The sequence below is a fragment of the Apodemus sylvaticus genome, chromosome 12, assembly GCF_947179515.1.
Source record: "Apodemus sylvaticus chromosome 12, mApoSyl1.1, whole genome shotgun sequence".
Taxonomy (NCBI): Eukaryota; Metazoa; Chordata; class Mammalia; order Rodentia; family Muridae; genus Apodemus; species Apodemus sylvaticus.
In genome coordinates this window covers 81,608,022-81,635,610 of record NC_067483.1, presented here as the reverse complement: position 1 = coordinate 81,635,610, position 27,589 = coordinate 81,608,022, and the positions used below count along the sequence as shown (strand labels likewise).

Sequence of the window (27,589 nt, the reverse complement as noted above, 5' to 3'; positions counted from 1 at the left end):
ACTGGGCACCTCACTTCCAGAAGATCCTGCTATACCACTCCTGGGCATATACCCAGAGGATTCCCCACCATGTAATAAGGATACATGCTCTACTATGTTCATAGCAGCCCTATTTATAATTGCCAGATGCTGGAAAGAACCCAGGTATCCCTCAACAGAAGAGTGGATACAAAAAATGTGGTATATCTACACAATGGAGTACTATTCAGCCATTAGAAACAATGAATTCATGAAATTCTTAGGCAAATGGATGGAGCTAGAGAACATCATACTAAGTGAGGTAACCCAGACTCAAAAGGTGAATCATGGTATGCACTCACTAATAAGTGGTTATTAACCTAGAAAACTGGAATACCCAAAACATAATCCACACATCAAATGAGATACAAGAAGAAAGCAGGAGTGGTCCCTGGTTCTGGAAAGACTCAGTGAAACAGTATTTGGCAAAACCAGAACGGGGAACTGGGAAGGGGTGGGAGGGAGGACAGGGGAAGAGAAGGGGGCTTACGGGACTTTCGGGGAGTGGGGGGGGGCTAGAAAAGGGGAAATCATTTGAAATGTAAATAAATTATATCGAATAAAAAAAAAAGAAAAAAGAAAAAAAAAAGAAAACACAATCTGAGTTTAGACAGTAATTTTGAAATACTAGCTTGAATCAGAATTAATGGGCTGTCAAAGCTCAGATTCTTCAAGCTGTTGCTAAAAGTTTTATTCAGGAGGTCTGAGGTGGAACCTGAAGATGTGCGGGCAATGGTCAGAAATCCCGATGCTCGCAAAACCCTATTTTAAAACCATCACGCTTAGACATCTGGGGGAAAACCCGAAGGAATGGGGGGAAAAAAGGATGCTCATTCCTGAGCTCCAACCTTAACAGATTCGCTAACACAATTCTTGCTTTCAGATCAGTGCATATGGCTCTGAAATGTTTTTTTTCCTTTCATCGAAAATAGATTTTTTTCACACAGATTATTCTGATTATGATTTTTCCTCTCCTTAATCCTCTCAGTTCCTTTTACCCCTTCCCTGCCTATCTCGATCTTTTCGTCTCTTGTCAGAAAACAAAGAGGTATCTAAGGGACAATTATAAGCCATCACTGGGGATTTCCACCCATCTTCTTCCCTTTCTTCTAATTATCTCACCTCTTTATATTTATGATGCTTAATATGATTCACAAGAAGTCTTTGTGTTGTTTGCTATTTAAAGGATGTACCACTCTTTTTTCTCCTATCACACTTTTGTGTCCATGCTTTAAGCTGTAAGTTTTTGACAAAAACGACAGTTTGTGAAAATTGAATATGTTAAGCTGTCAGTGTAGGCTTGCTCTTATAATTTGTAGGACAGCTCAGTGGGAGCAGGGAGCAGTAGACTGATTTTAATAAGAACACAGCATAGTAAAGGCCTTGTCCTGGTAACTGACTCTCATCTCACAATAATTTATTGTACCTCTATGATTGATTTTTTCAGTTAGTATCAAATATGTTCGTTTGGAGGACACTGCATCCCTACTTAGATTATTCCTTTCTTTACATAAAGTTTTTTCTAATGATAATCATTCTCTCTATTGTCCCAATCTCTTCAAATAAATTACCTACCTTCGTTTTCTTATCTTAGCTTCTACTCACCTCCGAAGGCCAGGCGCTCAGTGCTCAGCAGTCTTCTGTCTGGTGAGATCATCCTGTTTTGGTTTCCCTCCTAGATATTTCATTTTTCATCACCCAAGTATATGGAAAATTCAAAATTCTGCTCCCATTTTATTATTCTCATCTCTATTCCTTTCCACTCAGAAGAGCCATTTTATTTCAACATTTTATTTCTTCAAGATTCCCCTTGGCCTTTGTTCTTTTATATTAACAATAAATTATAAATCTTTGTTCTCTCTCTCTCTCTCTCTCTCTCTCTCTCTCTCTCTCTCTCTCTCTCTCTCGCTGTTTCTCTCTCTCTTTCTCTGCTTTACATTGACTGCCCTTGCTGACAAGATTTACTGTTGCCCACTGTTTAAACACCAACTACTGTGTCACAAGACCATCCTCTTGGAAATCACACTGAGTTTCTAAACCTTAGGACCTCAGAGTGTAATTGTTACACACAGCATCTAAAAAGGATTTGAGTTAAAATAAGGCCATTAGAGTTAATACTACTCTGCATTAACTGTGTCGTGAGAAAATATGTGGATTTTTTTTTTTTTTTTTTTTTTTTTTTGCGAAAGGTCAAGGGAAACTCCAGGAAAGATGGGCATTTATTACCCAAGCAGACTGGCGTCAGAAGAAAAGTCTTAAGTGCAATCTTCTATTTCTATTTTCTAAACATCTGTAAGAGGAGACTCTATTTCTATAAATATCCTGTTTCGCATTTCCTGTCGACATCTTCTTTGTTTCCTAACCAAGTTCATGTGTTTCTTGTAGACTTTGCATCTTTGCTTACTCTATTATTGTGATATGTGTGTGTATGTATATGGTAGGAGAATCTGTGTTATTCCCTTATCTGTGTTTATCTATACTTATCATCTATATATTATCTATCTATCTATCTATCTACCTATCTATGTATATCTACCTGCCTATACACACATGTTAATTATTTAGAATGTTTTTCAAATTTTCTTGATTTTTTTAAAAGAAATGAACATTACTGTGTTTTTAAATATAAGTCTTGATGTCCTCCATAGTAGCTTGCATGTCTTCTAACTATGGCCTTCAGATCACGGTTCTAAAATGTGAATTTTACACTTGCTCAAGAATGTAGCTTCCAAGTAGGACCAGACCTTTTTGTAATCTTTAAATTCATATTATGTCACAGAAAGCATGAGAAAAAAAGCTCACTAAAAGCAACAATTTTCATCTTTACCCACTGAATCTATCCTTGTGCAAATTTCCCTAGCGATGAGTCTAGTACAATTATCAATGATGTCAACTCTCTAAACCTAGGGTAACATTTCTGAAACTTTTCAGAAATCCAACCCCCATTCCTATCTGTGTAAAATTTAAAGCAGCCCTTTGTATAGAGAAACCTGCTAATTCAAACCTTTATGTGTTGTACTGGCTCAGCCTAGCACATTCTCTCATATCTTTTAAAAGCCATTCCAAAGGCTACTCAGTACCTTGAGACCCAGTAGCACTGTCCTCTGCTCTTATGTGTGTGTTTTTGTTTGGTTTTTGGTTTTTTCCCCCATGTGTCTCCCATCACCCCTCCAAATAGTTAATCCACTGACCTTGCTGCCATTGGAATCCAAAATCAGAATACACATGAATGAAGACTCTACCTTTGCTACATTGATGTTAGGGAGGGATCTAACTGCCATGGGAGAACCAACTTCCTTCATGGAAATTCCACCTGAGTCTTCTATCTAAGCTCAATTTCTTACACAAAGTCAGTGATATAAAATCTGAGTCTCCTTTGTGGGTGTTCTCCCCTTTTCTTCCCTTCTTTTGTTCTTTAAATATGAGTAAAATAATTGATTCCCTTGAGAATTGTACACAAAATGACTCAAGATCAAGAGAAAACAATCATACCCATAATGGTTTCAATTGGGAAACAAACAGTTCAGGCTAGTAATTAGGAGACTCAGGCCTAAGGGTCCCTAGCTTATTTCAAATGGGCTTGGGAGCTCTAGACATGAGAATAAGTTTACTCTTCTTTTTATATTTACTCCTCCCTTTTCTGTGGCTCTCCCAACAGTGTTGATGTTTTAGTAAATCAACATGAAGAAGGTCTAAGACTCAGATTTGAGTGGTTTTGGTACAATCATGAAGATGCATAGAATAATGGAAAGAGTACTAATTATATACCAAAATATTGGTGGCATCCCATTTATATATAATGACAAATTTAGGAGATTTATTAGTTGCATTGAAAATTCATAAATTGTGATGTTTGACATTCATAAATGATAATATACCATGGTACACTATTCTTTCAGATTTTCAAACCCTATAAGATCAATGAAATATATAGACAGTTTTCCCCTCCAGATTACTGCTTTAGTAATGAATTTTTTTATTTTGGAAAAAAAAAGGTTCAAAGAATCAGGATCCTCACAAAATATACAATATCCTCTATAGGAAACAAATAAGAAGATTATGACAACACTCTTCTAAAGGGGGCATTTCACAAAGCAAGTCCCATTCACAGAATCACATTGCTACATTTGTTTTGAATCTCAGAGCACTCATGGGGGATCTCATACATAGCTCTAACTAAAAGTTGTTCTCATCTGATACAACTAAATGATATTTCCTTTGCATGCAGGAAAGCCACTACTAAAATTACGTATAAATGGAAAAATATATATCCTGCATAAGAATAGATTACTTTGGGAACAGTTAACTAAAAATTGTACATTATTGTCATAAAGATGCATCAAAATAAAAAAACCCAAAAAGCTGTCAAAAGTAAAATGAAAAATTTCAAAATAAAAATTAACAGACAAACAAACAGATGAATATTAATTATAAATACAAGTATACATATTAATAGATAAATAAACAAATAAAATTGAACATCAAGGGAAATGAGTGGAACCAGGTCTGGAGCCACTGGTTAATAAGCAGAGGAAGGACATGTGGAGGGATAGTAAGAATGGACAGAAGCTAACAGGGAAGCTCTGGTATAGTTCTCATATTGGACAAGTGTCTAGGTAAAACAAATAGTTCAGTGTTTTCTTTTAACTGTCTCCGTCATTCTTTCCTTACTCAGACACATTTTCTTTTTTTTCTTTTTTTTATTCATACACATTTTCATCATCCTTGATTAGCTCCAAGTCATTATCACCCCAGTCTTCATTATCACCTTCCACTAGAGCCCACTTCTGACCTGCCTCAGACTCTATCTTCAGACTGTATATAGAGCTGAAGTTCTTCACCACTTGTGATTTCCCATTCCCCATCTCTTAATTGTTTGCTCCAACTTTCTTCAATTCTCCTTCTCCCCAAGCTTTCTAGTACACAACCCACTGTGTTTTATCAGGATCAGCTTCTTCTCAATATCTCATAGGCCATCTCCATCCAGTTTTAAAGGCTTGAAAGAGGATCCAACGATCCACTCATAGAACTGAAGACACTTTTGTCCTGGTGAAATGTTTTCTTATACACGATAATCTTTGGGGGACATCACAATAGAAATAGGAGGAGGAAGAAGAGGAGGAAGGGAAACTAAATATGGAGTTTTTATAGAGAAAGAATAACTTAAGCAGGATATAGGACTGAGATAAAGCAGCTATCCTGGGCAAGCCAAACTACGAAACAATATGTCCTAAGATTTTCCATTAACTTCTCAATAGGCAAGTAAGAGAAATATCAACCCAGACTTATAGACAGAAGTTGTCTACAACCCATTGAGAATCCATTTGTTGCAAATTTATACATTTATACTTTTATAGGAATGTATAATTCAATATATCAGAATCCTCTCTTAGTTACATTACAATTTCATCTTGCAAATTATCAAAGCTTCACAAAATACAGAGATCAGATTGAAACTATAGATTAGATATTATGTAATGAATCATATTCATAGTCTGACAGTCATGTGTTGGTTATACAACTGTTTATGTAGCCAATGCTATATCATTTACGATAAATATATTACAATTTTTATGTAACATATTAACTTCTTGACATTTATCTTCAGACAATATTTTAGGAAAGGAATTTTGTGAAAGACTATAATTTAACTGGATTTATAAGAACAATAATATAGAGAAATATATAAAATTTCAAGTTAGAGAAAATTTATAGCACATCACCATCATATCTTACAATTAAGCTATAGTAAACATTAGGTGGGTACATAAACCTTAGAATAAAATTTCAGGTTTTACAAATATGGGCTATGAAGTCACATATATTTAATATTAAATATGCTATTATGAAATTATATATTTTATACGTCAGTCAAAAGGAAAACCTGGAAAATATTTTAGAGTAATGAATGAAATACATGTATTTAATCCATATCAGCTTATTCATAATGACTTTCTGTAAAAATCAGTTTTCTTTTATAGTGTTTGACACAATGCCAAATAGAGCCTATGATCTCCTCCTGATGAAATTTTACACTCACAGCTCATGAATACATGTGTCTTAAACAATTGGAACATTAACTGGAAAGGAAGCCAAGATGAAAGTGAATACGTATAGTTTGGATGCAAGGTTTTCTTTTTCTCCAAAGCTTGTTCTATGGCTTTGGATTATTAATCACTCAACAACAGAGAGAGTCATTGCAACATGAGTCAGTAAAAATGCTAATGTTACTGTGAAGATCTTAGAAAAGATTACAGTGGCCAAGAATTTGAGTCAGAAATGTAATACTCATAAATGTTCTTCATAGCTGCACACTTAACTATTCTGAAATAAATATATATTTACACTCAACTGTTGACAAAGTTAAGACAAAACTTGTTAATTTCATAATCTTGGTGAGTTCTCAGCAGATAGAATTTATATGTCCATCCATCAGCTCATTGGAGAAAGTGGTTGATCAATTTCATAATCTTTGAAATTGCAGTTATGTTTTAGGATCGAATTTTTAGAGAAAGATCTTATTTAGCTTTAAAAGGCAGTGGTATAAATTACCTACCTGATTCATTGGACACCTTTTTAGAACAAAAGAGTTTGTTAATTGCATCTTTCATGTCCTTATTTCTCAGACTGTATATAATAGGATTAAAAAGGGGGGCAAACACAGAAAATGTAAGAGCAATGGTGTTGTCCCAGAATGGTGTATAGGTGGCAGAGAATCGAAGATACATAAGGGCGACACTGCCAAAAAACAACAGGAAGACAGCAATGTGCGCAGCACAAGTGGAAAAAGCTTTCTTGCGACCTTCTGTTGAGGAGATGCTCAGGATAACAACAATAATTCTTATGTAAGAAAGAAAAATAATCAGACTTGTGACCAGGATAGCAAGAGCATGTATCACATCTTGAACTAAGATCACTGAGGCATCTGTACAGGCTAACTTCAACAAAGGGGTGAAATCACAGAATATCTGAGTGATTTGATTGGGGCCACAAAAAGGTAGAGTAGAAATCCACACAATCTCAGGTAGAAGGATGAGGAAGCCAAATATACAAGAGCCAGTAGTGAGCTGGGCACATAGCCTGGGTGTCATGATGTTAGGGTAGCGGAGTGGATTACAGATGGCAACGTACCTGTCGATAGCCATGACAGTCAGAAGGGTCCCTTCAGTATTTCCAAGGGAATGGAAGAAGTACATTTGCAAGAGGCAGCCAATGAAAGAAATGGTCTTTTGCTCACTGATCAGATTGGAGAGCATCTTAGGAATGGTAGCTGTTGTATACCACATCTCAAGAAATGAGAAGATACTTATGAAATTGTACATGGGATTATGAAGACGAGTGTCTAACCTTACAGCAAAAAAGATCATCAGGTTTCCTGTCACAATAAAGATGTAAATGAAAAGTAGAGGAAAAAAGTACAGGAGCCCACCATTCTTGAGCTGGGGGAACCCAGTGAAGACAAACACAGTCACGGTAGATAGGTTTCCAGTCTCCATATCCCCATCTGAGTGTCCTGTGAATGAGGGAAAGGCCATACTCAACTCAGGTGGAAGATAGTCAGAGCAATGCACAGGTAAATGTTGAGGCTCTAAGGACAGATGGCTGAGGACCTAAATTCAGGTTCACAGTGTCCATGTGAAAATGATCGCTGTTGAGACCTACACTTCTAACCCTAGTGCTGGAATGTGGAGACAAGAGGACCCCAGACGCTTGGTAGCCAGCCGGGTAGCCACCTGGGTGAGATTCAGGCTCAGGGAGAGTACCTGTCTGAAAAAAACATGGTGGGAGATGATGGAACACAATCCCTGACAATGACCTCTAGTTTCCACTTGAATGTGTATGCATACATGCACCTAATTTGTACACACACATGTGCAAGCATGTATACACATATGTGTAAATGTCACTCTATGTATATGTTACCTTACACACATATATCCTTTTAGATGGAATTTGCGATTTGCAATTTCTAGTATGCAAAACACAGAATAAGTTGCCTGTATCTATACTTTTGCTTTTGAGTGAGCATATTATAATGTTTAGTAGAGTGGATTCATGTCAAATATACTGAGCCTGAATTTTTATTCTGTCTACTATTAACTGGAGAGTAGGCGACTTACATAATCTCTCTGAGTCTTATGTCTTTTTTTTTTATTAAGCTTTATTGTAGAGAAATAAGGTGAAAAGGGAGAGGTAGAGAGGTAAAAACGTAGGGGGAATGAAAAGATATAGAAAAGTAAAGAGAGAAAGAAGAGACAGAGGAGTGAGAGCTGGCCATGACCACATACGTGGAAAGAGGGGGAAAAGAATGGGGAGGGGGGAGCAGGGGGGTCAAGAGACAAGGGAGAGAATAGGAGAAGAAAGCAGGGCAAGAGAGCCCCGGGAAGAGCGAGTCTTGTGTCTTAAACTGTGCACGAAAAGTACTCGCGTTTAGAAGTTTTAATCAAATGAGTTAATTTATAAAAGAATTATTGATATTTATGGCATTTATTTCCTTTATATACCGGCTGTGTGAGAGAATTACCCTTACTATATCTCCTTTAGATGATCTTTTCTGATCATTTATTCGGTAGTTTTTTCCATTTTTGCCATTCAATAACCATTCTGCTTTATGTATCCCTGTCATACTAATATCAAATCAGTGAAAATCACAGTCTTTAGGTTATGATTATACTTTTGAATTGGGCACAGAAATCTACTATTCTGAGAAGCCTTTTGTTATTGATTTCCAATAAGCCAACATTCCTGTGTTTTCCACTTTACTATAGTGGCCTTTTAATTTTTTTTTTGTTATTTAAATAGTAGTTTTATACTCTTATATGTTGACAGTCATGTTCAGTACTCATTCTTTAGGTCTACAGGAATACTGAAGACCTGATCCTTAATATCTGGTCAATACACACTTTCAGTTGAAGAAAATCTCCCATCATTCCCCACTGTCTCATATCTCAATCTATATTATTCTCCATCTTCACTTTCTCATATTTCACTGTGGCAGTTTTAAAGTTCACAATTATATACTCTCTAGAGCGGTGGTGACTTTTAGCTTTCTTCCTAGGGTGCCCCTTTGCTCAGGTTTTTTTTTTTTTTTAACCTGACTAACTCTGATCTATTCTCAACTCTGAATCCAGCTCTTGTCTCTCATGAAAAGCCTATGGACTGTTACTACTGTCACCTCCTCCACGTATTTAAACACACACACACACACACACACACACACACACACACACACACTTACGTGAACTCCTTAGTTTCCTTTCACATGCATCCTCAAGATCATATCCAGCACAATCCTGACACTGTTGGTGCAGGTTTTTTTGTCTTTGTTTTTGTTCTTGTTTTTTGTTACTAGGTTCTATTCATGTACAGCTTACCCTTGATAGATATTAGGGACATGGAAATAACTTCTTTTCCAATGGGGGAGGGAATTGTATTGAATATAAAAACACAAATAAAAGATAGGAAGTTTGTAAAGCAGACAGCTGGGAAGGGAAAGAGTCATCACTTACACCCACGAAGCCGAGCGCAGGATGAATAACTGACTGCTGTTTCATATGTTATTCTTCAAAGCCTAGAACTCGAAAGATGAAATTTCCCAAATGGCCAAAAGGAGTTTCAAATTCCACATCTCACACAGCTCTCACAGTCTGAACCTTCAACAGTTACTGAGTGCCTTATGCCAAGTAAAAGAAATGAACACTCACCTTTGACGTCAAGAATGCCAAACTCACCTCTGTCAAATAGTCAGGATTTTTACTCTGTCCCTGTGAATCTCTGTCCCTGTGAATCTCTGTCCCTGCTCTTTCAGTCCTTCTGAAAAGTTCTTTTATTTTTATCATTTTTATTAGATATTTTCTTTATTTACATTTCAAATGTTATCCCGTTTCCTGGTTTCCCTTCTGAAAACACCCTATATCATCCACCCTCCCCCCCTGCTCACCAATCTACCCACTCCCGCGTCCCTGTCCTGGCATTCCCCTATAATGGGGCTTTGAGCCTTCTCAGGACTAAGGGCCTCTCCTCCCCTTGATGTCCAACAAGGCCATCCTCTGCTACATATGCAGTTGGAGCCATGGGTCCCTCCATGTGTACTTTTTGGTTGGTGGTTAAGTCCCTGGGAGCTCTGGGAGTGCTTGTTGGTTGATATTGTTGTTCCTTCTATGGGGCTGCAAGCTCCTTCAGCTCCTTGGGTCCTTTCTCTAGCTCCTCCATTGGGGATCTTATGATCAGTCCAATTGTTGGCTGAGAGACCCACCTCTTTATTTGTCAGGTACTGGCAGAGCCTCTCAGAAGACAGCTATATCAGGCTCCTGTTAGCAAGCACTAGTTGGCATCCACAATAGTTTCTGAGTTTGGTGACTGTATATGGGGTGGATCCCCAGGTGAGGCAGTCTCTGGATGGTCTTTCCCTCAGTCTCTGCTTCACACTAAAGTTCTTATAAGCATCCTTGGGAACATCCTGAAGGGAATGTGAGTTCCACTGAGGTTTTATTCCCTCAATAACACAGAGAAAATACTTCCCTCCTGGGGTGAATTGAGAGATGAACATGTTCTGTGTTTTCTGTTAATTAGAGCCTTGGGTCAGGAGAATTAGTGTTGAGCAGGAAGGAGTCTTACAGATCCTGCTGAACATTGCCACACCCTTTGTCAGTGTTATGATTGAAAAAGCCGTTCTCCATTTAGATATGACACCAGGAAGTGCTGTGCCAGAGCAGGCACGTGAGGATGCTACCATTATTCGGTGTTCTTGAACAAGAGAGGAAGGAGGGCAGTGTTGAAGGTGACTTTCTGACAAAGGCCATGAATAAATTAATGTGTAGGATATAAAGAGATTTCTATCAAAACCTCACCTGTTAGAAAAACCATGCATGTTTCAAAGATGAAAATGAAAAAGTCACTTTTTATTTTCCCAAAGACTGCATGACGTCTCTCTAAATTTGTCCTATTGATCTGTTGAACGCTTCCCATCTCTTAATTTTCACCAGAAAATGTGTCAATAGTCGATCTGTTTCCCCTATTCTTTATGGTGCCTTCTGACTACTTTTCTTCTTTTACTTCTATATTTCCCAACCCCACTATTTCTCAAAAGGAGGAGGCAGTACCAACAAATTATGGCTGCATTAAATTAGCATCAACATAGAATTGATTTTTCTCCATGGGAAGAATAATTATCATAAAGCATTGTTTGTTCTAATATGACTGTTTTGCCATTCAGAAGCAAATTCATTAAAGGCTTTGTGTGTGTGTGTGTGTGTGTGTGTGTTGGGAAAGAGAGAGGTGTAAAATAATTGGAAGAAAGGAAAGAATTAGAGATTGGGTAGATGATCCTGAGATAAAACTGGAAAAATAGGATGTATTTTATAATAAAATAGTAGCAATATATCATAGGAGAAGAGGATTTATTTCATACATAAGACTGGCATAAGTAGGTAGAAACAAAGTAATAGGACATAGTTGTTTTTCAGTAAATTAAGGAACGAAGAGACAAAACAAAATCACAATTAATGAAAATTTAGGAATAAACATTAATATGATTAAGGAAAGAATTTATCTGTTGGCCTGTATATTTGTCTGTGTGCCATGTGTGCATGTTTACGACCTGTAGAGGGTGTTGGATTTTCTGTGACTGCAATTACAGACATTTGTGAGCTTACATGTAGGTGCTGAAACCTGAATTTCCAGCCTCTAGAGGAGCAGCTGGTGCTATTAACTGCTGAGTTGAGCCTTCTTTCTAGTCACATGTGTTCTGGTTCAGTGTTTGTTTGTTTTGTTTTTCTTTTGTTTTCTTTTATTAAATTTTTAATCACAGCAAAGATTTGCCTCTGATTTTGAGTCATTTTGTTTGACTTCTATATGGGGTGACTTAGGGGTCAGAATTTAATCTTCAACATGTGGATATCCAGTTTTCCAGTCTCATTTATTGAAGAGGACCTACTTTCTTGAAGGCATGTGTTTGGCAGTTCTATTGAGACTCATTTGACTACAGAGGTATAGGTTTATTTCTGGACCCGTTGTTGTTTCCTTTGGGTCCTTGTACTCCTTTTAAGCCAGTTCAGTCCTACTCAGTTCACTGCAGTCCTGAAATTTATCATGAACTCTACTTTTATCATTTCACTTAGGAATTGTTTTGTTCGGGCTTATTTTTGTGACTCCATATGAACTTTTAAAATCTATCTTTACTTCTGTGAAGAATGACCATTTTCATAGTTTTTGTGAAATTTGCTCTTTGTCAATTTCATACATCTATATGGATTCTTCTGATCTGAAAGTCCTGATTCTTTTCTGATCTTCCCCAAACACTTTATACCTACTTCTCCCTACAAATCTTTTTATCACATCAATGTCTTATGAGCATTAGTTTCTTTGTTTGTTTTAAGACTATCTGTGTGATCACATGTTTGAAACTATCCCCTAAAGCCCAGCGGGCTCCTCAGTGGATGTACAACTGAAGACAATGACTATCCCTCCCCCACAGTCCAGTAGGCAATAGTTCAGCAAGGATATTTCAAGATTTAGGAAACTCTCTCAAATCTATGTTTGATTGTTGGTATGTCTAGTCTTGTGTAGGTCCACTGAAGCTAGACACAGATCCTGTGGGATCATGAGAACACTGTCTATGTCTTACCCATAGGATAGCACTTCATAGTTCTTTTGCTTATCTTTTCAATCTTACATTCTTTTTTTCTGTGATGATCCCCTGAGACATAGAGAGAGTAGTACAAATGCCATGTATAGGGATAAACATTCCATTGCCCCTTATTCTCACCACCATGAGATGCCAGGGATCTCTGTGTTACCAACATTCTATACAAATATGCACTGCTTCTCTTATTAAGGGTTAGAAGAGCATTAGTCTAGGGGTATAAATATAAATACTTGTAAAGCAGTTTGGCGGCAAGTTAATTTAGATAGACAGCACTGAATTTGCTCCGAGGGAACAAATACTTCTTCAGGCATGTTTTTCTTTTTTAAAAATTAGGTTTGTAGTATTAGGCATGAATTCTATTTCAGGTCCTCAAATTAAATCAAAAGGTGGCTGGTTACCCATAACAGCCATGCCACTGTAAAATCAGTGGACATTTGTGGTGTGGCAGATTGCTATTTTAGTTTCTAAGGATAACAGGTGAATTAAGTTGCTTATTTTGTCCCAGCAGCGTATTTAACACCTTTCGAGTTTTAATTATATCTTTTTTTCTAACACATAAATATGAGATTTTCCTCTATGTTTGTGGATGCCCTCTTAACTTTTCTTTTAGTCCCATTTATTTATTTATATATTTATTTATTAACTTTACATTCTGATTGCAGCTTCCTCCCTTCTCTCCACCTAGTTCCATCCCACAAGTCCCTCCCCGATGGCACCTTCCTTTCCCTAAGGGAAGGGGAAGCCTTCCTTGGGTACTACTTTGCTTTAGGACATCAAGTCACAGCAGGACTAAGCGCATCCTCCCCATTGAGGATCCCCAGGCAGCTAGGGGAAGGCATCAACTACAATCTATTTCTGTCATTTATCCATCTATCATCTATTTATACTTACCTATTTATAATCTACATAATCTACCTATCTATCTGTCTGTCTATCTATCTATCTATCTATCTATCTATCTATTGTGGGAAATGTGATTCTATATTGCATTTACCTAATTAGGTGATTCATGATTAATAAGCAAGGTTTTTTTTTTGTTTTTACATCTAGGATATATTGCAAGAATAGAGGCATCATACCTCATAGTACAGTGTATCTCCAGTTAAGCCATATCACTCTATTCTCAAAAGCAATGAACAAGATTTTTAAGAAACAGCTTGTAAACAAAAATTAAACCACTTCATCATATTCATAACAAATTTTATAATGATGGCACCAAGAATACTGGTCTGCTGTTATATTAGCAAGAAAATCAGTTGATGGATTTCAATGTAACAAAGAATTAGGTATAGATAAAAGAATACTATATTCTAATATATTAAATACATATTTTAATCAATAACAAAGAACCTGTGGCTGAAATTTAACTTTCAGATGTGCTCAAAACTTTGTGAAGGCAGAAGAGCCTTTTAATTACATTCTTCATGTCCTTGTTTCTAAGACTATCAATGATGGGAGTGAAGAATGGTGGCAAGTATAGTAAACATCAGTGCAATTGCTGTCTCTGAAACAGCACGATAAGTGGCATTGAAATGCAAGTATATGAGTGACACACAGCCAAAGAATATCAGAAAGGTCACGAGGTGACAAGTACAGGTGGAAAAGAAAGGCCTTTCTCCTACCCTCGGAATTCTCAGGATCAAGGTGATAATTCTTACATAGGACAGAGCAATGATAAGATCAGTGATGGTAATGGCTACTGTGTAGATCATGTCTTCATGACAATCATGGAAGTGTCTATGCAGGCTAGGCTTAGCAGCAGACCAAGTCACAGAAAATCTGATGGATCTGGTTGGGTCTACAGAAAGGCAGAGTGGAAATCATCACAATCTCAGGAAGCAAGATGAGGAAGAAACTGAAGATGAAAGAGCCTTCAGAGAGCTAAAGACAGAGCCTGGGTGTCATGATCATCTGATAGCAAAGAGGGTTGCAGATGACAATGAATCTATCAATAGCCCTGGTGATCAGCAAAATCCTCTCTGACTTTCCCAATGAATGAAAGGAATCCATTTGCAAGAGGCAGCCAGTGATGGTGATAGACTTGTTTTCATTGATGAGATTAGACAGCATCTTGGGGATGGTAGCTGAGGCATACCAGATCTCCAGAAAGGAAAAGATATTTATAAAATTATACATGGGATTATGAAGATGACTGTCCACCTTAAAGCAAAGAATATCAACAGATTCCCAATGACAATGAAATATAGGTTAAAAGCAAAAGGAAGAAGCACAGCTGACTACCACCCTGGAGCCCGGGAAAGGTGGTGAAGATGAACTCTGTCACGACTGACAGACTTCCATTCTCTGTGTCCCCAGGAGAACTATCTGCAGAAAAAGAGAATATACTTCATTCATGATAGGAAGAAAAGAAAATAAACAAGATGCACAGCTAAATGGATTAAAGCTATCATAAAGAGCAAGTGTCAGTGTTTGTGCATGCTTTCTCTGCCTTCTTGTTTTTGTGCATAGTGACTGCTATCTGGTATTTCCCATATTACTCCTCGAAGAAGTAGAATTTCAGGTTAAAGTGTTGGTTTTTTTTTAAACATTTTAAAGGTACAAAAACTATTGAAAGTTATCTCAGCAGATGCTATATGTATCCGTATTAACAATCTATACATGCTGTATTGTATCACATTATTGTACTGTTCTATACTATAATAACAGACTTACATATCAATATTAATGATATGAAGCACAAAGTAAGTGTAATAAGATAAAGGTTCAGTTATGTGTTTTCCACATCAAACTGTATTTTTATACATATTAATTTCATGTATTGATTCAAGCAAATTCAAGGGTAAACTTGGGGGCTAGTGAGACTGTTCATCGGGTGTAATAATTTGCTATACAAGCTGGGTAACGTGAGTTCAATTGCAGCAAGCAGTAGAAATCCAGGTGCAGTGGTACACATCTGTGTTTTAAGCACTCCTATGTTGATATGGGAGGTGTAGAAATGAGAACGAGCAGGAAGTCAGCTTATATACCACACCAACAGAAACAGAAGGGGATTTCTGCTTCAACAAAAGGGGAAGTTGTTCTCTGACCTAGACATGTGGTAATTCAGATCACTTAATTTCTTATGCATCTTAACTGTTATTAAATATTTGTCCCTCAGCATCCTGCTGGTGCTATCCTGCCAGTTACACATGGTTATTACCCAGTTCTGCCTGGCATATGACACACTCCATTTCTCTTCCTTGGGGACCATTCCTTCTATTTCAATCCCTCCAGCTCCAAATGCCTCTTAGATCAGGTCTGCCTTGTTTCCTTTATTTTTAGAGGTGACTCCCATTCTCACTCTGCCTCTTGTCTCTCACATCAATAATCAGCATCTTAAACTCTTCAAGCATCCATTTCCTAAGTTCCATCCCTAATGTCTTGTTTTATATACTCCTTGGTAATCTCACTAACATAGGATTTCAACTAGAAATGCCAATAAAATCTTCAAATTTTTTCCTACAATTTTTCTCATGAGCTCCAAGTCAAGAAATATGACCCTTGACCCCCTGTCAAATATGACCCTTGACTCCCTGTCATTTCACTTACAAACATCCAACTACTCTAGTCTTCCTTCTAATTCCATTTTTCATGTTGTTTTCTATAACTACAATAACTTCCTCTGTGTGCTGGAGCCTTGGATTTATATATAACACTTCTCTATCCTATGCTTTCTCTCATAACATAAAGTCAGTACATAGCAATGGTTACATTTCGGACATTATAAATCTAGCTAGCACTTAAATCCTTTCTATCATTTACATGCTGTGACATTTCTAATTATTCAGCTACATTGTGTTTTAAAACTACCCCAATTTGTAAGAGGGGAGCATTCACATAAGCTTCTAATGTTCTGACAATGAGATAATATGTAAATAGCAATAGCACTAATTAATAAATGTACATTTTAGTATAATTATTGGATGCAGCGGACACTGTCCCACCACACTGTGTACACTTGTAGGCTGATTCTCATGAAGTTCTACAGAGATAAGATCATCATTTCATCACACAAATGATCAAACTCAGCAGTGTGGTTTTCTTTGGCACATATGAGGGACAGAATATACATTTATGATTGCAAATATGAATAAATGTCAATGATCCAAATGCTCATAGCAAAATGAAAGCATGTCCCAAAGTCTAGCAAAGAGATAACTGTTGCAATGTTATACTTTCCAATGTCTTAGTATCCTAAGGGTTACATCTCTAAGTTGTGTGTTTCATGTTATTCTCAGACTTTTCTCTCAATAATTCCAAGCATACAGGTCCAGCATGAGATGGAAATTCCCATATAAATGTTGACTTTATTTTCACCATCCATGGGTCCTCAATTACCTCTCCAAACTTTCATTATCCCTTTCATAATGCAAGTGTAGTTTCCCATCTAGGATTCTCTTCTATTTTCTGCTATAAATCTATCACATTCCCCTTCCTTATTTACGTCTCACTTGTGGTGAAGTAAGGAAATGATGAAAACCACTTGAGGGAATTGATTTCTTCCCCAGGGGTGATAATATTTTATTTATGTTTTACTGTGTTGTTTCATTGTAATGTTGTAGATGTTTTTAAAGCATATACTTTTGGTTATTAGTGTATCATATAATAGACAGAATCGAATTATGGTTTAGTTGCATTGCCCAAAAGAACTATTAGTTTTGTTTCTTTTTTGTGAAGAAATGTCATATTTGACATTTCAAACTACTAAAAATCCACCATAAGTATCATAATGTAATTTTAAACATATTTCACTTTTTGTTATTTTTAATATTGTTCATTACTTATAGTAGTCTTAACGTTATGTCCACTGGATCTGGGGAGAAATAAAGTTGTAATATACGGGTTTGAATTGTTTTATTAATACAGACATCTATCCTTGAATTGCATAATGTTAGTACTTAGAAATATTGCATGAAAAATATTTCAAAGGACACAAAAATATTGCAGTCCACAGGAGATTCCTTTTATCTATTTATAATCTGTCTGTCTATTTATTTATTATGTCATCTATCATCTATTTACCCTTTTCTACCTATTTATCTATCATCTGTCTCTATTTCTTGTGAATATGTGCACTCATTTTGAATAAAAAATCCAATCAAGTTAAGTTGGATGAATTCAACCAAAATATTTAAAAGGAATGAAGGTGGAATTTTATTTACCTCAAATAAATAATAGAAATAAAAATGGAATAAATAATAACCACATGTACAATTCCTAGATATATGATTTTAATATATTTATATTATAACATTCCTTAAAGCATCCAAACCATTGTCAATGGCAAATAATAAGAGCTGACAACTGTCTTTTATTCTCCTTTTATAATATTCCAAAGGACTTTGAATAGCTCACTTAATTTTGAATTAATATATGAGATCTTAATTTTAAAATATATTACTTTTAAACTTACAGATATTGATACTAAGAGGCAAACTATTAATTAGTTGTTTCTTTGAAGTCACAAAATTAGTATTCAGTATCATTAAAGAGTAAACTTTAACATCTGTAGATATTATTATTCTAAGTACTATATTTCACAATCTGTGTTGTTATTAATGCTTACATATACTAATAATTTTATATAAAATTCAAGTTTACAAAGCATGAACTGCCTAGACATTCATATTTACTTTGTTTCACCCCTTATTGTAATCTAGGTGAGCATTTTCTCTGATATAAAGACATGAAGATTATCAGTATAACAATGACTGAGTTATGCACTAATTTTATAGTTTGATATGTTGGAGTAAAATCTATAGAGACAGGCATCTGAGCAGATTAGCTTGCAGATGTAGGCAGCATCGTCTGAGAACACAGAAGCTTCTTAATTGCAATCTTCATGTCCTTATTTCTCAGACTATAGATGATAGGGTTGAAAAAGGGTGCAAGAACTGCAAACATTAGTGCAATAGCTGTATCTAAAATTGGTGGAAAAGTAGCTGAGAAACGCAGATACATGAGGGAGACACTGCCATAGAACATCAGGAAGACACCAAGATGGGCAGCACAAGTAGAAAAAGCCTTCCGACGGCCTTCCCCAGAGGGAATCCTCAGGATCACAGTTATGATTCTGATGTAAGAGATGGCAATAACCAAGACAGAGAAGATGATGGCCACCGCATGAACCACATCCTCAACCAGAATCATGGAGGTGTCCGTGCAGGCCAAACGCAACACAGGTTCAAAGTCACAGAAGATCTGATGAATTTGGTTTGGGCCACAGAAGGGCAGTGTGGAAATCCAAGCAATCTCTGGAAGCAACACAAGAAAGCCAAAGATGCAGGAACCTGCAGAGAGCTGAGCACAGAGCCGGGGAGTCATGATAGTTGGGTACCGGAGAGGGTTACAGATAGCAACATACCTGTCAATAGCCATTGTGGTCAGCAAAATACCCTCTGAATTTCCAAGCGAATGGAAGAAGTACATCTGTAGCAGGCAGCCAATCAAAGAAATGGTCCTCTGCTTACTGATGAGATTGGAGAGCATTTTGGGAATAGTTGCAGTGGTGTACCAGATCTCCAGAAATGAGAAAATGCTGATGAAATTGTACATGGGGTTGTGAAGACGGGTATCCATCCTGACTGCAAAAAACACAATGAGATTTCCAATAACAATGAATATGTAAATGAAGAACAGAGGAACAAAGAAGAGGAAACTGCCATCTTCAAACTGGGGAAATCCAGAGAAGAGGAATTCTGTCACTGAAGTGGTTCTGTTAATTCTCATTATAGTTTCAGCCAAGTTGATCTTCATGGGTGGAAACACACAGCTCAATTCCTACATGAAATGTAAAAAGCCAAACATATTAGCCATACAAAAATCAAAAGGCAATTAAATTTTAGGAAAATCATGTGTTTTTCTTTTCCTTGGATTAATAAACAGACATTCATTGGGAACCATAGATATCTTCTTAGGGAAGATATCTATGTATTTGCTGTTTCCAGGAGTGAAGAAAAGAGGCTAACTTCATAAACGTATTCTCTAATGAAGAAGACAAATAGAAAATGGAGTGTGGATGTAACTCTTTGGTATAACATTTTTCTATCACTCACACAACCCTGGATTCAATCTACAGCTCACAAAACAAACATAAGTATGAAATTAATACACCATCTAAATAGATTGCCTGCTATCCTAATTGACAATGTCAAAGAGATAAATTTATAACTCAGAGGAAATCTTGAAATAAACTATGGCAGTGACTGTTATATATTTGCCTTATAAGTATCTTAACGAACAGACCAGTCCTTCCCTAGCTCAGAAGGCTACCCTAGTCCATCCCATCTGCATAAAGCAATCTATACTCTCTGTGAACTTCTGGAAGTTCTCTGGGATCTATATAGTGAATATTAATTTTTATTGTTAATTTGATTGGATATAGAATTATCATGAAACACACCTCTGGTTTTATCTATGAGGGCATTTCCAGAAACTTCAGTTTAACTGAAGAAGGGAGACTGGACTTGAATGTGGGTGACACCATCTCACAATTTGGGGTGCATGAACTGAATAAAAGGATAAGATGAGCTGAGTATTCATATCTTTGCTTACTGATTGTGGATCCAATGTAGCTGGTCACCCCACACTTCTGCAGACATGACTTCCTACCATGGTGGACTGTGCCCTCAAACTGTAAGAAATGCAAACCCTTCTTCCCCTAAGAAAATGAACTTATGACTAACTAGGAACATTTCTTTAGGCTGTATGTATATTTTTTCTTCTAGTAAGAAAGCAAGGAAGTTTTACTTAATCATCAGTTTTAAAAATTATTCCAAATTTGTTGAAACTTCATATAGTATTGGACACAAAATTTTGAACATCCAAACGAGAAAAGAATAGGAAAAGCCTAGATGCAGCCAATGAAATACATTTGGCATAATTGGACATTTTCTGGGAATCTCACTACTGAGAAAGAATTTATGAGAACAATGGTATTAAGAACTGGTTTCTACTGACTACAGCTGAAAAAATATCTTTTTAACAGCTTTTAAAAATGAAGCACACACATATATAAAATTAGGACATTTTGATTAGTCTTATAGACACTAATCCTTCAGGTTTTAAGTAATAGGATTATTGAAAACTGAAAATATAGCAACTCTGAAGATTTCAATTTTCACAGATGTAGCTCACAAAGATGAATATGCAAATGTATGTATATTGCTATTACATTATATAAAGTGTTAATTATCTCATCTTTATTAGCTTTAATTCCTTTTATAAACAATCCCTTAAGTATGGGCTTCAATTCCTCCTTTGCATTACCAGACTTGTAAAACCTTTGTGTGTTCAGTCTGAGACTAATGTAGCATACAAAACATGTTACTGAAGGGTTATAAAAAAGTTTATCAACATCACATTCAATGAACGTTTCAAATATACATTTCGAGTTAAAACTTGTTGCTATAAATCGAATTAGTGAACTTAGCCTGAGCTTACTTCCATGAAAGAAAAAATACAAAAGTGAATCTGGGGACTCAGTTAAAAGGTTTTGTATTACATAAGGTAATTTTGCAAGAATTAACAGTTTATTGATATCCACTGAGGAAGAACATTAATCTAATAATTCCAAATGGATAGTTAAGAACTTCAGATGGCTGAGAAGCATCTTAAAAACTGTTCAACATTATTAGTCATTAGGGAAATGCAAATCAAAACAATTCTGAGATTTTACCTCACACCAGTCAGAATGGCTAAGATCAAAAACTCAGGAGAAAACAGGTGCTGGCAAGGATATGGAGAAAGAGGAACACTCCTCCACTGCTGGTGGGGTTGCAAATTGGTACAACCACTCTGGAAATCAGTCTGGCGATTCCTCAGAAAACTGGACACATCACTTCAGGGGGACCCTGCTATATCACTCCAGGGCATATACCCAGAGGATTCCCCATCATGTAATAAGGATATATGCTCTACTATGTTCATAGTAGCCCTATTTATAATAGCCAGAAGCTGGAAAGAACCCAGGTGTCCCTCAGTGGAGGAATGGATACAAAAAATGTGGTATATACACACAATGTTCATTTATGTTCAGTCATTAGAAACAATGAATTCATGAAGTTCTTGGACAAATGGATGGAGCTGGAGAACATCATACTAAGTGAGGTAACCCAGTCTCAAAAGATCAATCATGGTATGCACTCACTGATAAGTGGATATTAACCTAGAAACTTGGAATACCCAAGACATAATCCACATATCAAATGATGTCCAAGAAGAACAGAGGAGTGGCCCCTGGTTCTGGAAAGGTTCAATGCAGCAGTATAGGGCAGTGCCAGAACAGGGAAGTGGGAAGGGGTGGATGGGTGAACAGGGGGAGGGAAGAGGGCTTATGGGACGTTCGGGGAGTGGGGAGCCAGAAAAGGGGAAATCATTTGAAATGTAAATAAAAAATATACCGAATAAAAAAATAAAAAAAAAAGTTTTTGACTGTGTTTTGGGAATAAATCATCTTTGTAAATTTAATAAAAAACAAACGAAAAACTTTATTTTGATTCTTTTTTGTTCTGTTTTTTTTTGTTTTGTTTTGTTTTGTTTTTTGTCTTTTCTGTAAAAACTGATAGCTAAAGATTGGGCAAAAACATAACAATTGCATCCTTAGTCATTAATTAAAATGTCAATATTGTATTATTACAAAATGACTTGTATACATTTTATCAAAATGCTTGATAATACTAAGTCTGAGAGGAGCATGGAATAACAAAATCTCATGTACTGCTGGTAGGACTGTAAAATACTCCAGTCACTATAGAAACATCTCCTTATAACATTGCATGTATATTGATTATTTATCCAGAAACCCATTTGAAGGTATTTACCCAAGAAAAATGAAAATTTTATGTTTATGTCCAAGCTTGCCATAAAATAGTTAAATAACCTTGCTTATAAATCTTAGAACAATCATCTAGATGGCAGGTGATTGGCAACTATATAAACAGGTACAAATATGTAATGAGTTATCATGTAACTATGCAAATGAATGGATTGTTGGTTTTCACACCAGCATGAATGAAGGTCAGAGTCAGAGAAAGAAGCCAAAGGCTGCATGTTGCTCACTTCTGTTTTATATGACATTTTGGAGAAGACATTGGACATATTAGAGAAGCATAAGCTTGTAAGGTACAGTAAGACAGGGTTTCAGCTTTAAAGGACACTTAGAAAATGAGAGGAAATGTTGCCAACGATGAACTTGTCCTCTGCTTTGATTTTCCAGGTTGCACTTACCTTACCAGCACAGCTGGATAAACTCCAGATCTGCAATAATCCCTCTGACCCTCAACTTCCAGTAAATACAAATGACAGGGGTGGTTGGCTTTCTCCATTTTCTCCCTCTTATTTGTATGATTTCATTGAATGACTAAGGACTTTGCTCTTAATATTGTCAGCTACAGTTGGCAACTTCCCATCTGAGGTTCTGGCAATTTAGGTCAACTAGCATGGCAATAATGGGATATGATGCCAGGAACGATGTTAGAAAGCAGACATCTCTCCTAGTGTGCCAGCATGAGGAACAAGATTGCATTTACCTCCGTATTGTTTTCCAATAATTGTTACCTCCAAAATTGTAACCACCTTATTGTTTTCAAGTGTCTTAGAGTCATTTTGGGACTTCCTGCTAGGTCTTGGTATAAGCAGACTCTGCAAAATAACACTTCTCTACCCATGCTAGTGGAACTTGTAGCAGAAGCAACATTCTTGAAGGATGGAAGCATATTGTTCATATTAATACTTTTTTTAAAGTGAAATCTCTGATGAGTTCACCTGATAGATGAATGAATAAAAAACAACGATGCTAAAAGCCCAGGACATTTTGTAAGGAGAATGACAGATTCCAGATGTCCTGGATGAAATAATCCAGCCACATGCTTTGCCTGATTCACGAGTTCTGTATTTACCCAAGAAAAATATGTGAGCAAATGCTAACCTCTTGCTCCTAAAACCCATGAGTATTTCTCTTCCTTCTGCCAATCTTTACCTTCTTGGATATGGTTAGAGGATCTCACATGCATCCATCCAGATATTTCAGGGTTCAAAAACAAATAGCTTTAAGTCAGCATTCTTCTCTGTCACTAAGGTTGCCTGGAGAACCTAAGTCAAAGTGAAATATTAAACAGAGAAAGAACAGTCTTGCTCTATAGTCCAGGATGATCTGGAATTCATTATGTAGCTTAGGCTGGCCTACAACACATGGTAATTCTCCAGCTGCAGTCTCCTGAGGTCTGTCTCAAATGGGCTTCCTGAAATGGTACTTCCTAAAGTGTTTTTATCAATGAACCTTATCAACACTAAAAAGACGTTTAAAAGAAGAGAAAACACACAATGCTCTTAGTTCCTAGTTATCCCCCAGACCTTTGCCCTTACCTGATTCTCATTGTACTCTATAATCCTCTACTGCGATGATTTCAGTTATTAAGCTCCTTATTGGTATCAATGCACTGTCAGCATAGAACTCTCTGACCTAGTCCCTGCTAATTGCTGCAGTCTCTACATCTTAGGGAAGTACATGACACAGCCGTAAACCCAGTTAGTTGCTGGTCTCAGCCCTCACTGTGACCATTCATGAGACTGTTAACAAGCCCAGGACTGATCTATTTAAATGTTCCTATTGGGGTAAGACAATTAGGTAGAGTTGAGCTTTGCTCCCACTAAGCTTTTTACTTGTACAGATGCTGAGAAGTGAGAGAGGCCTCAAGGCTGACAAAAGGAACACAAGCAAGTAGAAGGATACATGTGACATCAAAGCACAGAGACAAGATCAGCCTGAGCTGCAGAACAAGCTGCTAGGTCACACCACACACTGATCTACGCATATGGGTGGCACTCATGAGAAGTTGTCAAAGCGGCGGGACATGCTGCAGCTTGTCCTTGGATTCTAATTTTATTCAGGAAACTCTGAGGATGTCATAACAGAGGGAAATAACATAGCAGTAAAAAAAATATTAATTATTCTGATATGTCACCTAAACAAAAATGTGATATTACCACTGATTTCTGTATGTATTTTTTTTTCTTTCCCAAGATAAATGCTATTCCCCAACATTATTCAGTTAATGGAAGGAAAGCTAGCTAAGTGACTGTCCCCCTCTACCAGCTTGGAGGTTTACCTCCATGACAATGGTCCATCTACATCTCAGACAGATGTGAATGAATTCTCTTACCTTCACCCAGAACAATAAGTTCCCTTTTTCTCTCTAGACTTATTCAGTTTAAATCTCTCTAGTTCATGAAGATAGACTGTTAAACCTATTTCTAAAGCCTTCTCAGCAAGACTTATCTTCTTCAGTATTTCCCTCTAGTAATTAGGGGAATGAACTTGATTTCCCTATGGCTTTAATTAATAGCAAAGATCCTTTGATATTTTCTCATGAGTTTTCCTTAATCTAAGGTGTTCCAAAGAGTTTCAGTGTAGTATAACTTTCCATATGTGCATATACATATAATTATGTCCTAGAAATATATTATTAACAAGAATGGCTATCAGTAGAATCACTGGTCAAGCAAGTGCAAAGGTCTGGCAGTAGGTAAGGAACTGAGAGTGTTGTGTTTTTTCTCTTCTTTTGGATTCTTTCTCCAGCATCAAACAATGTTCAATCATTCCTCAGATAAGGTTCACTTATAAAAACATCTTAGGAAGTATGATACATGTAAAATATGGCCATATGCACCCAATATCCTTAAGCCCATCCAGATCCTCCCTGCTTTCATGTAGCTGTTGTCCTCTTCCTTCTCTTGTTTTTTCCTTTTATTATGGTTCTCCTTATAATTCTTCTTCCCCCCTCTTCTTGTTCTTCTTTGATAACCCCCTAGTCCAAATTGCTGCTGAACACAGGACATAAGTGTGTGGTTATCCACTAGAGCCTACCAGTAGCATACCTTTAAAGAAGAATGATTCTTTCTCCAGCAGCAAACAATGTTCAATAGTTCCTCAGAAAGGCATGAGCCTAGTAGCACCTTCCTTATGTATGCAGGAATTTGGGCTAGTGTGTTCTTGTGTGGGTCTTATGCAGACAAGCACAGCTTACGTAAGTTCATGTGTGGTGTAGTCAGAAGAAAACACATCACAGCACTCTTTCTTGTTCTCTGACCTTTTCACGCCCCTTCTACAGAAAGGCAAAGATGTTAACCTGTGAATACAATTTATTGCTTAAATACATTCATTGCTGTCATAGGGTCACAGGTATATCACATTAAATCCAATATCTGACATCTGATGTTTATTCTATTGACCAACTTTCATTTCATGAGTATTCCTAAACCTCTTTTTCAAACACTAGCCATTGGTTCATGTTTCATTTAGCTGTTTCAAACTAAGAGCACTGTCAAAATAATTCAACATATCACATTTTCATGGTTCATTCCCCATCAGGTCTTTAATTACATCAAAGAACACCACTTTGTTGACTACTTCTATTAATTCTTTTAAATGTATTAGTAATTGTTCCAGAAAGAATTATACCATTTCAATATCCTGCTGGTATGGCCAAAGAGTTTGTATCATTTTATTTCATTTAAGTTATTATATTAAGTAAAAAGGATATACTTTATCATCATAACTTTAGATTTTTCAAAAGTTTAAAATGGAAACTGTTATATTTCAGGCCATAGATCATGATTAGAGAACTAATTTAATATTATTTACAAATTTAGACTAAAACTCCATTACTGTACAATCAAATAACTTAAAAAAAAAGATTTTAGGGGTTAGGAATATGGCAATGACAGAGTACTTGTCTTGTGTGTATATTGCCCAGGGTTTGAATCCTGTATTTACAAATCTCTATTATTTCTCTTTCATTTTTTTTAAGTTTCAAAGCTTTATTATAGAGAAATAGGAAAAGAAAAGAGATAGAGAAGTAAAGAAAGGAAGAAAAGATAGAGGGGTGAGAGCTGGCCGTGACCACCTGGGAAGGGGAGAAGAATGGGAAGAGAGGGGAAACAGGAAGACAAGAGGATTATTTCTTCTCTTATTGGATATTTTATTTATTTACATTTCAAGTGTTACCCCCTTTCCCTATAACTCTCCCAGAAACCCACTATCCCATTCCCCTCCTCCTGCTTTTATGAGGGTGTGCCTCCACCCACCACCCTTTCTCTCCTCCCCACCTCACATCATGGGACCAAGGACCTCTCCTCCCACTGATGCCTGACAAAGTCACTCTCTGCTACATATATGGTTGTAGCCATGGGTCCTTCCATGTGTACTCCTTGGTTGGTGGTTTAGACCCTGGGAGCTCTAGGTGGTTGATATTGTTGTTCTTCTGATGGGGTTGCAAATCCTTTCAGCTCCTTCAGTCCTTTCTCTAACTTCTCCGTGATCAGTTCAATGGTTGGCTGCAAGCATCCACCTCTGTATATATCAGGCTCTGGCAGAGCCTCTCAGGAGACAGCTATATCAGGTTCTTTCAAGCATGCACTTCTTGGCTTCCACAATAGTGCCTGCATTTGGTGACTGTATAGGGGTTGGATCCCCCAGTGGGGCAGTCTCTGGATGACCTTTCCTTCAGTCTCTCTGCTCCATATTTTGTCTCCACAATTGCTCCTTTGAGTACTTTGTTACACCTTCTAAGAAGTACCGAGGCACCCACACTTTGGTCTTCATTCTTTTTGAGCTTCATGTGGTTTGTGAATTGTATCTTGGGTATTCTGAGCTTTGGGGCTAATATCTTCTCAACAGTGAGTGCACATCATGTGTGTTCTTTTCTGGCTGGGCTACCTCCCTCAAGATGATATTTTCTAGTTCCATCTATTTGACTAAGAATTTCATGAATTCATTGTTTTCAATAGCTGAGTAATGTACCATATTTTCTATAAACATTACTCTCTTGAAGGACATCTGTGTTCTTTCCAGCTTCTAGTTATTATAAATAAGGCTGCTATGAACACAGAATAGAACATAAGAGAAAAGATGAAATGTATTATAGG

At 36.8% G+C, this 27,589-nt stretch overlaps 2 protein-coding genes and 1 pseudogene across 2 annotated transcripts; all 3 read right to left on the bottom strand.

The window, feature by feature from the left end:
* Window positions 1–6,566: 6,566 nt before the first annotated feature.
* Window positions 6,567–7,538, bottom strand: LOC127697617 (olfactory receptor 6K3-like). Its single transcript, XM_052200880.1, has one exon. The coding sequence runs from the start codon at window positions 7,512–7,514 to the stop codon at window positions 6,567–6,569; it is 948 nt and encodes a 315-aa protein (XP_052056840.1). The 5' UTR covers window positions 7,515–7,538.
* A 6,489-nt stretch (window positions 7,539–14,027) lies between these two features.
* On the bottom strand, window positions 14,028–16,035 carry LOC127697085 (olfactory receptor 6K3-like; annotated as a pseudogene).
* Window positions 16,036–18,445: 2,410 nt separating this feature from the next.
* Window positions 18,446–19,393, bottom strand: LOC127697620 (olfactory receptor 6K3-like). Its single transcript, XM_052200887.1, has one exon. It carries the CDS (start codon window positions 19,391–19,393, stop codon window positions 18,446–18,448), a length of 948 nt encoding a protein of 315 aa, XP_052056847.1.
* Between the last annotated feature and the right edge of the window lie 8,196 nt (window positions 19,394–27,589).

What these genes read in the sequence shown, in the direction of transcription:
- LOC127697620 (XM_052200887.1), bottom strand. Translation starts at nt 19,393, where the DNA reads ATGAGAATTAACAGAACCACTTCAGTGACAGAATTCCTCTTCTCTGGA.
- LOC127697617 (XM_052200880.1), bottom strand. Translation starts at nt 7,514, where the DNA reads ATGGAGACTGGAAACCTATCTACCGTGACTGTGTTTGTCTTCACTGGG.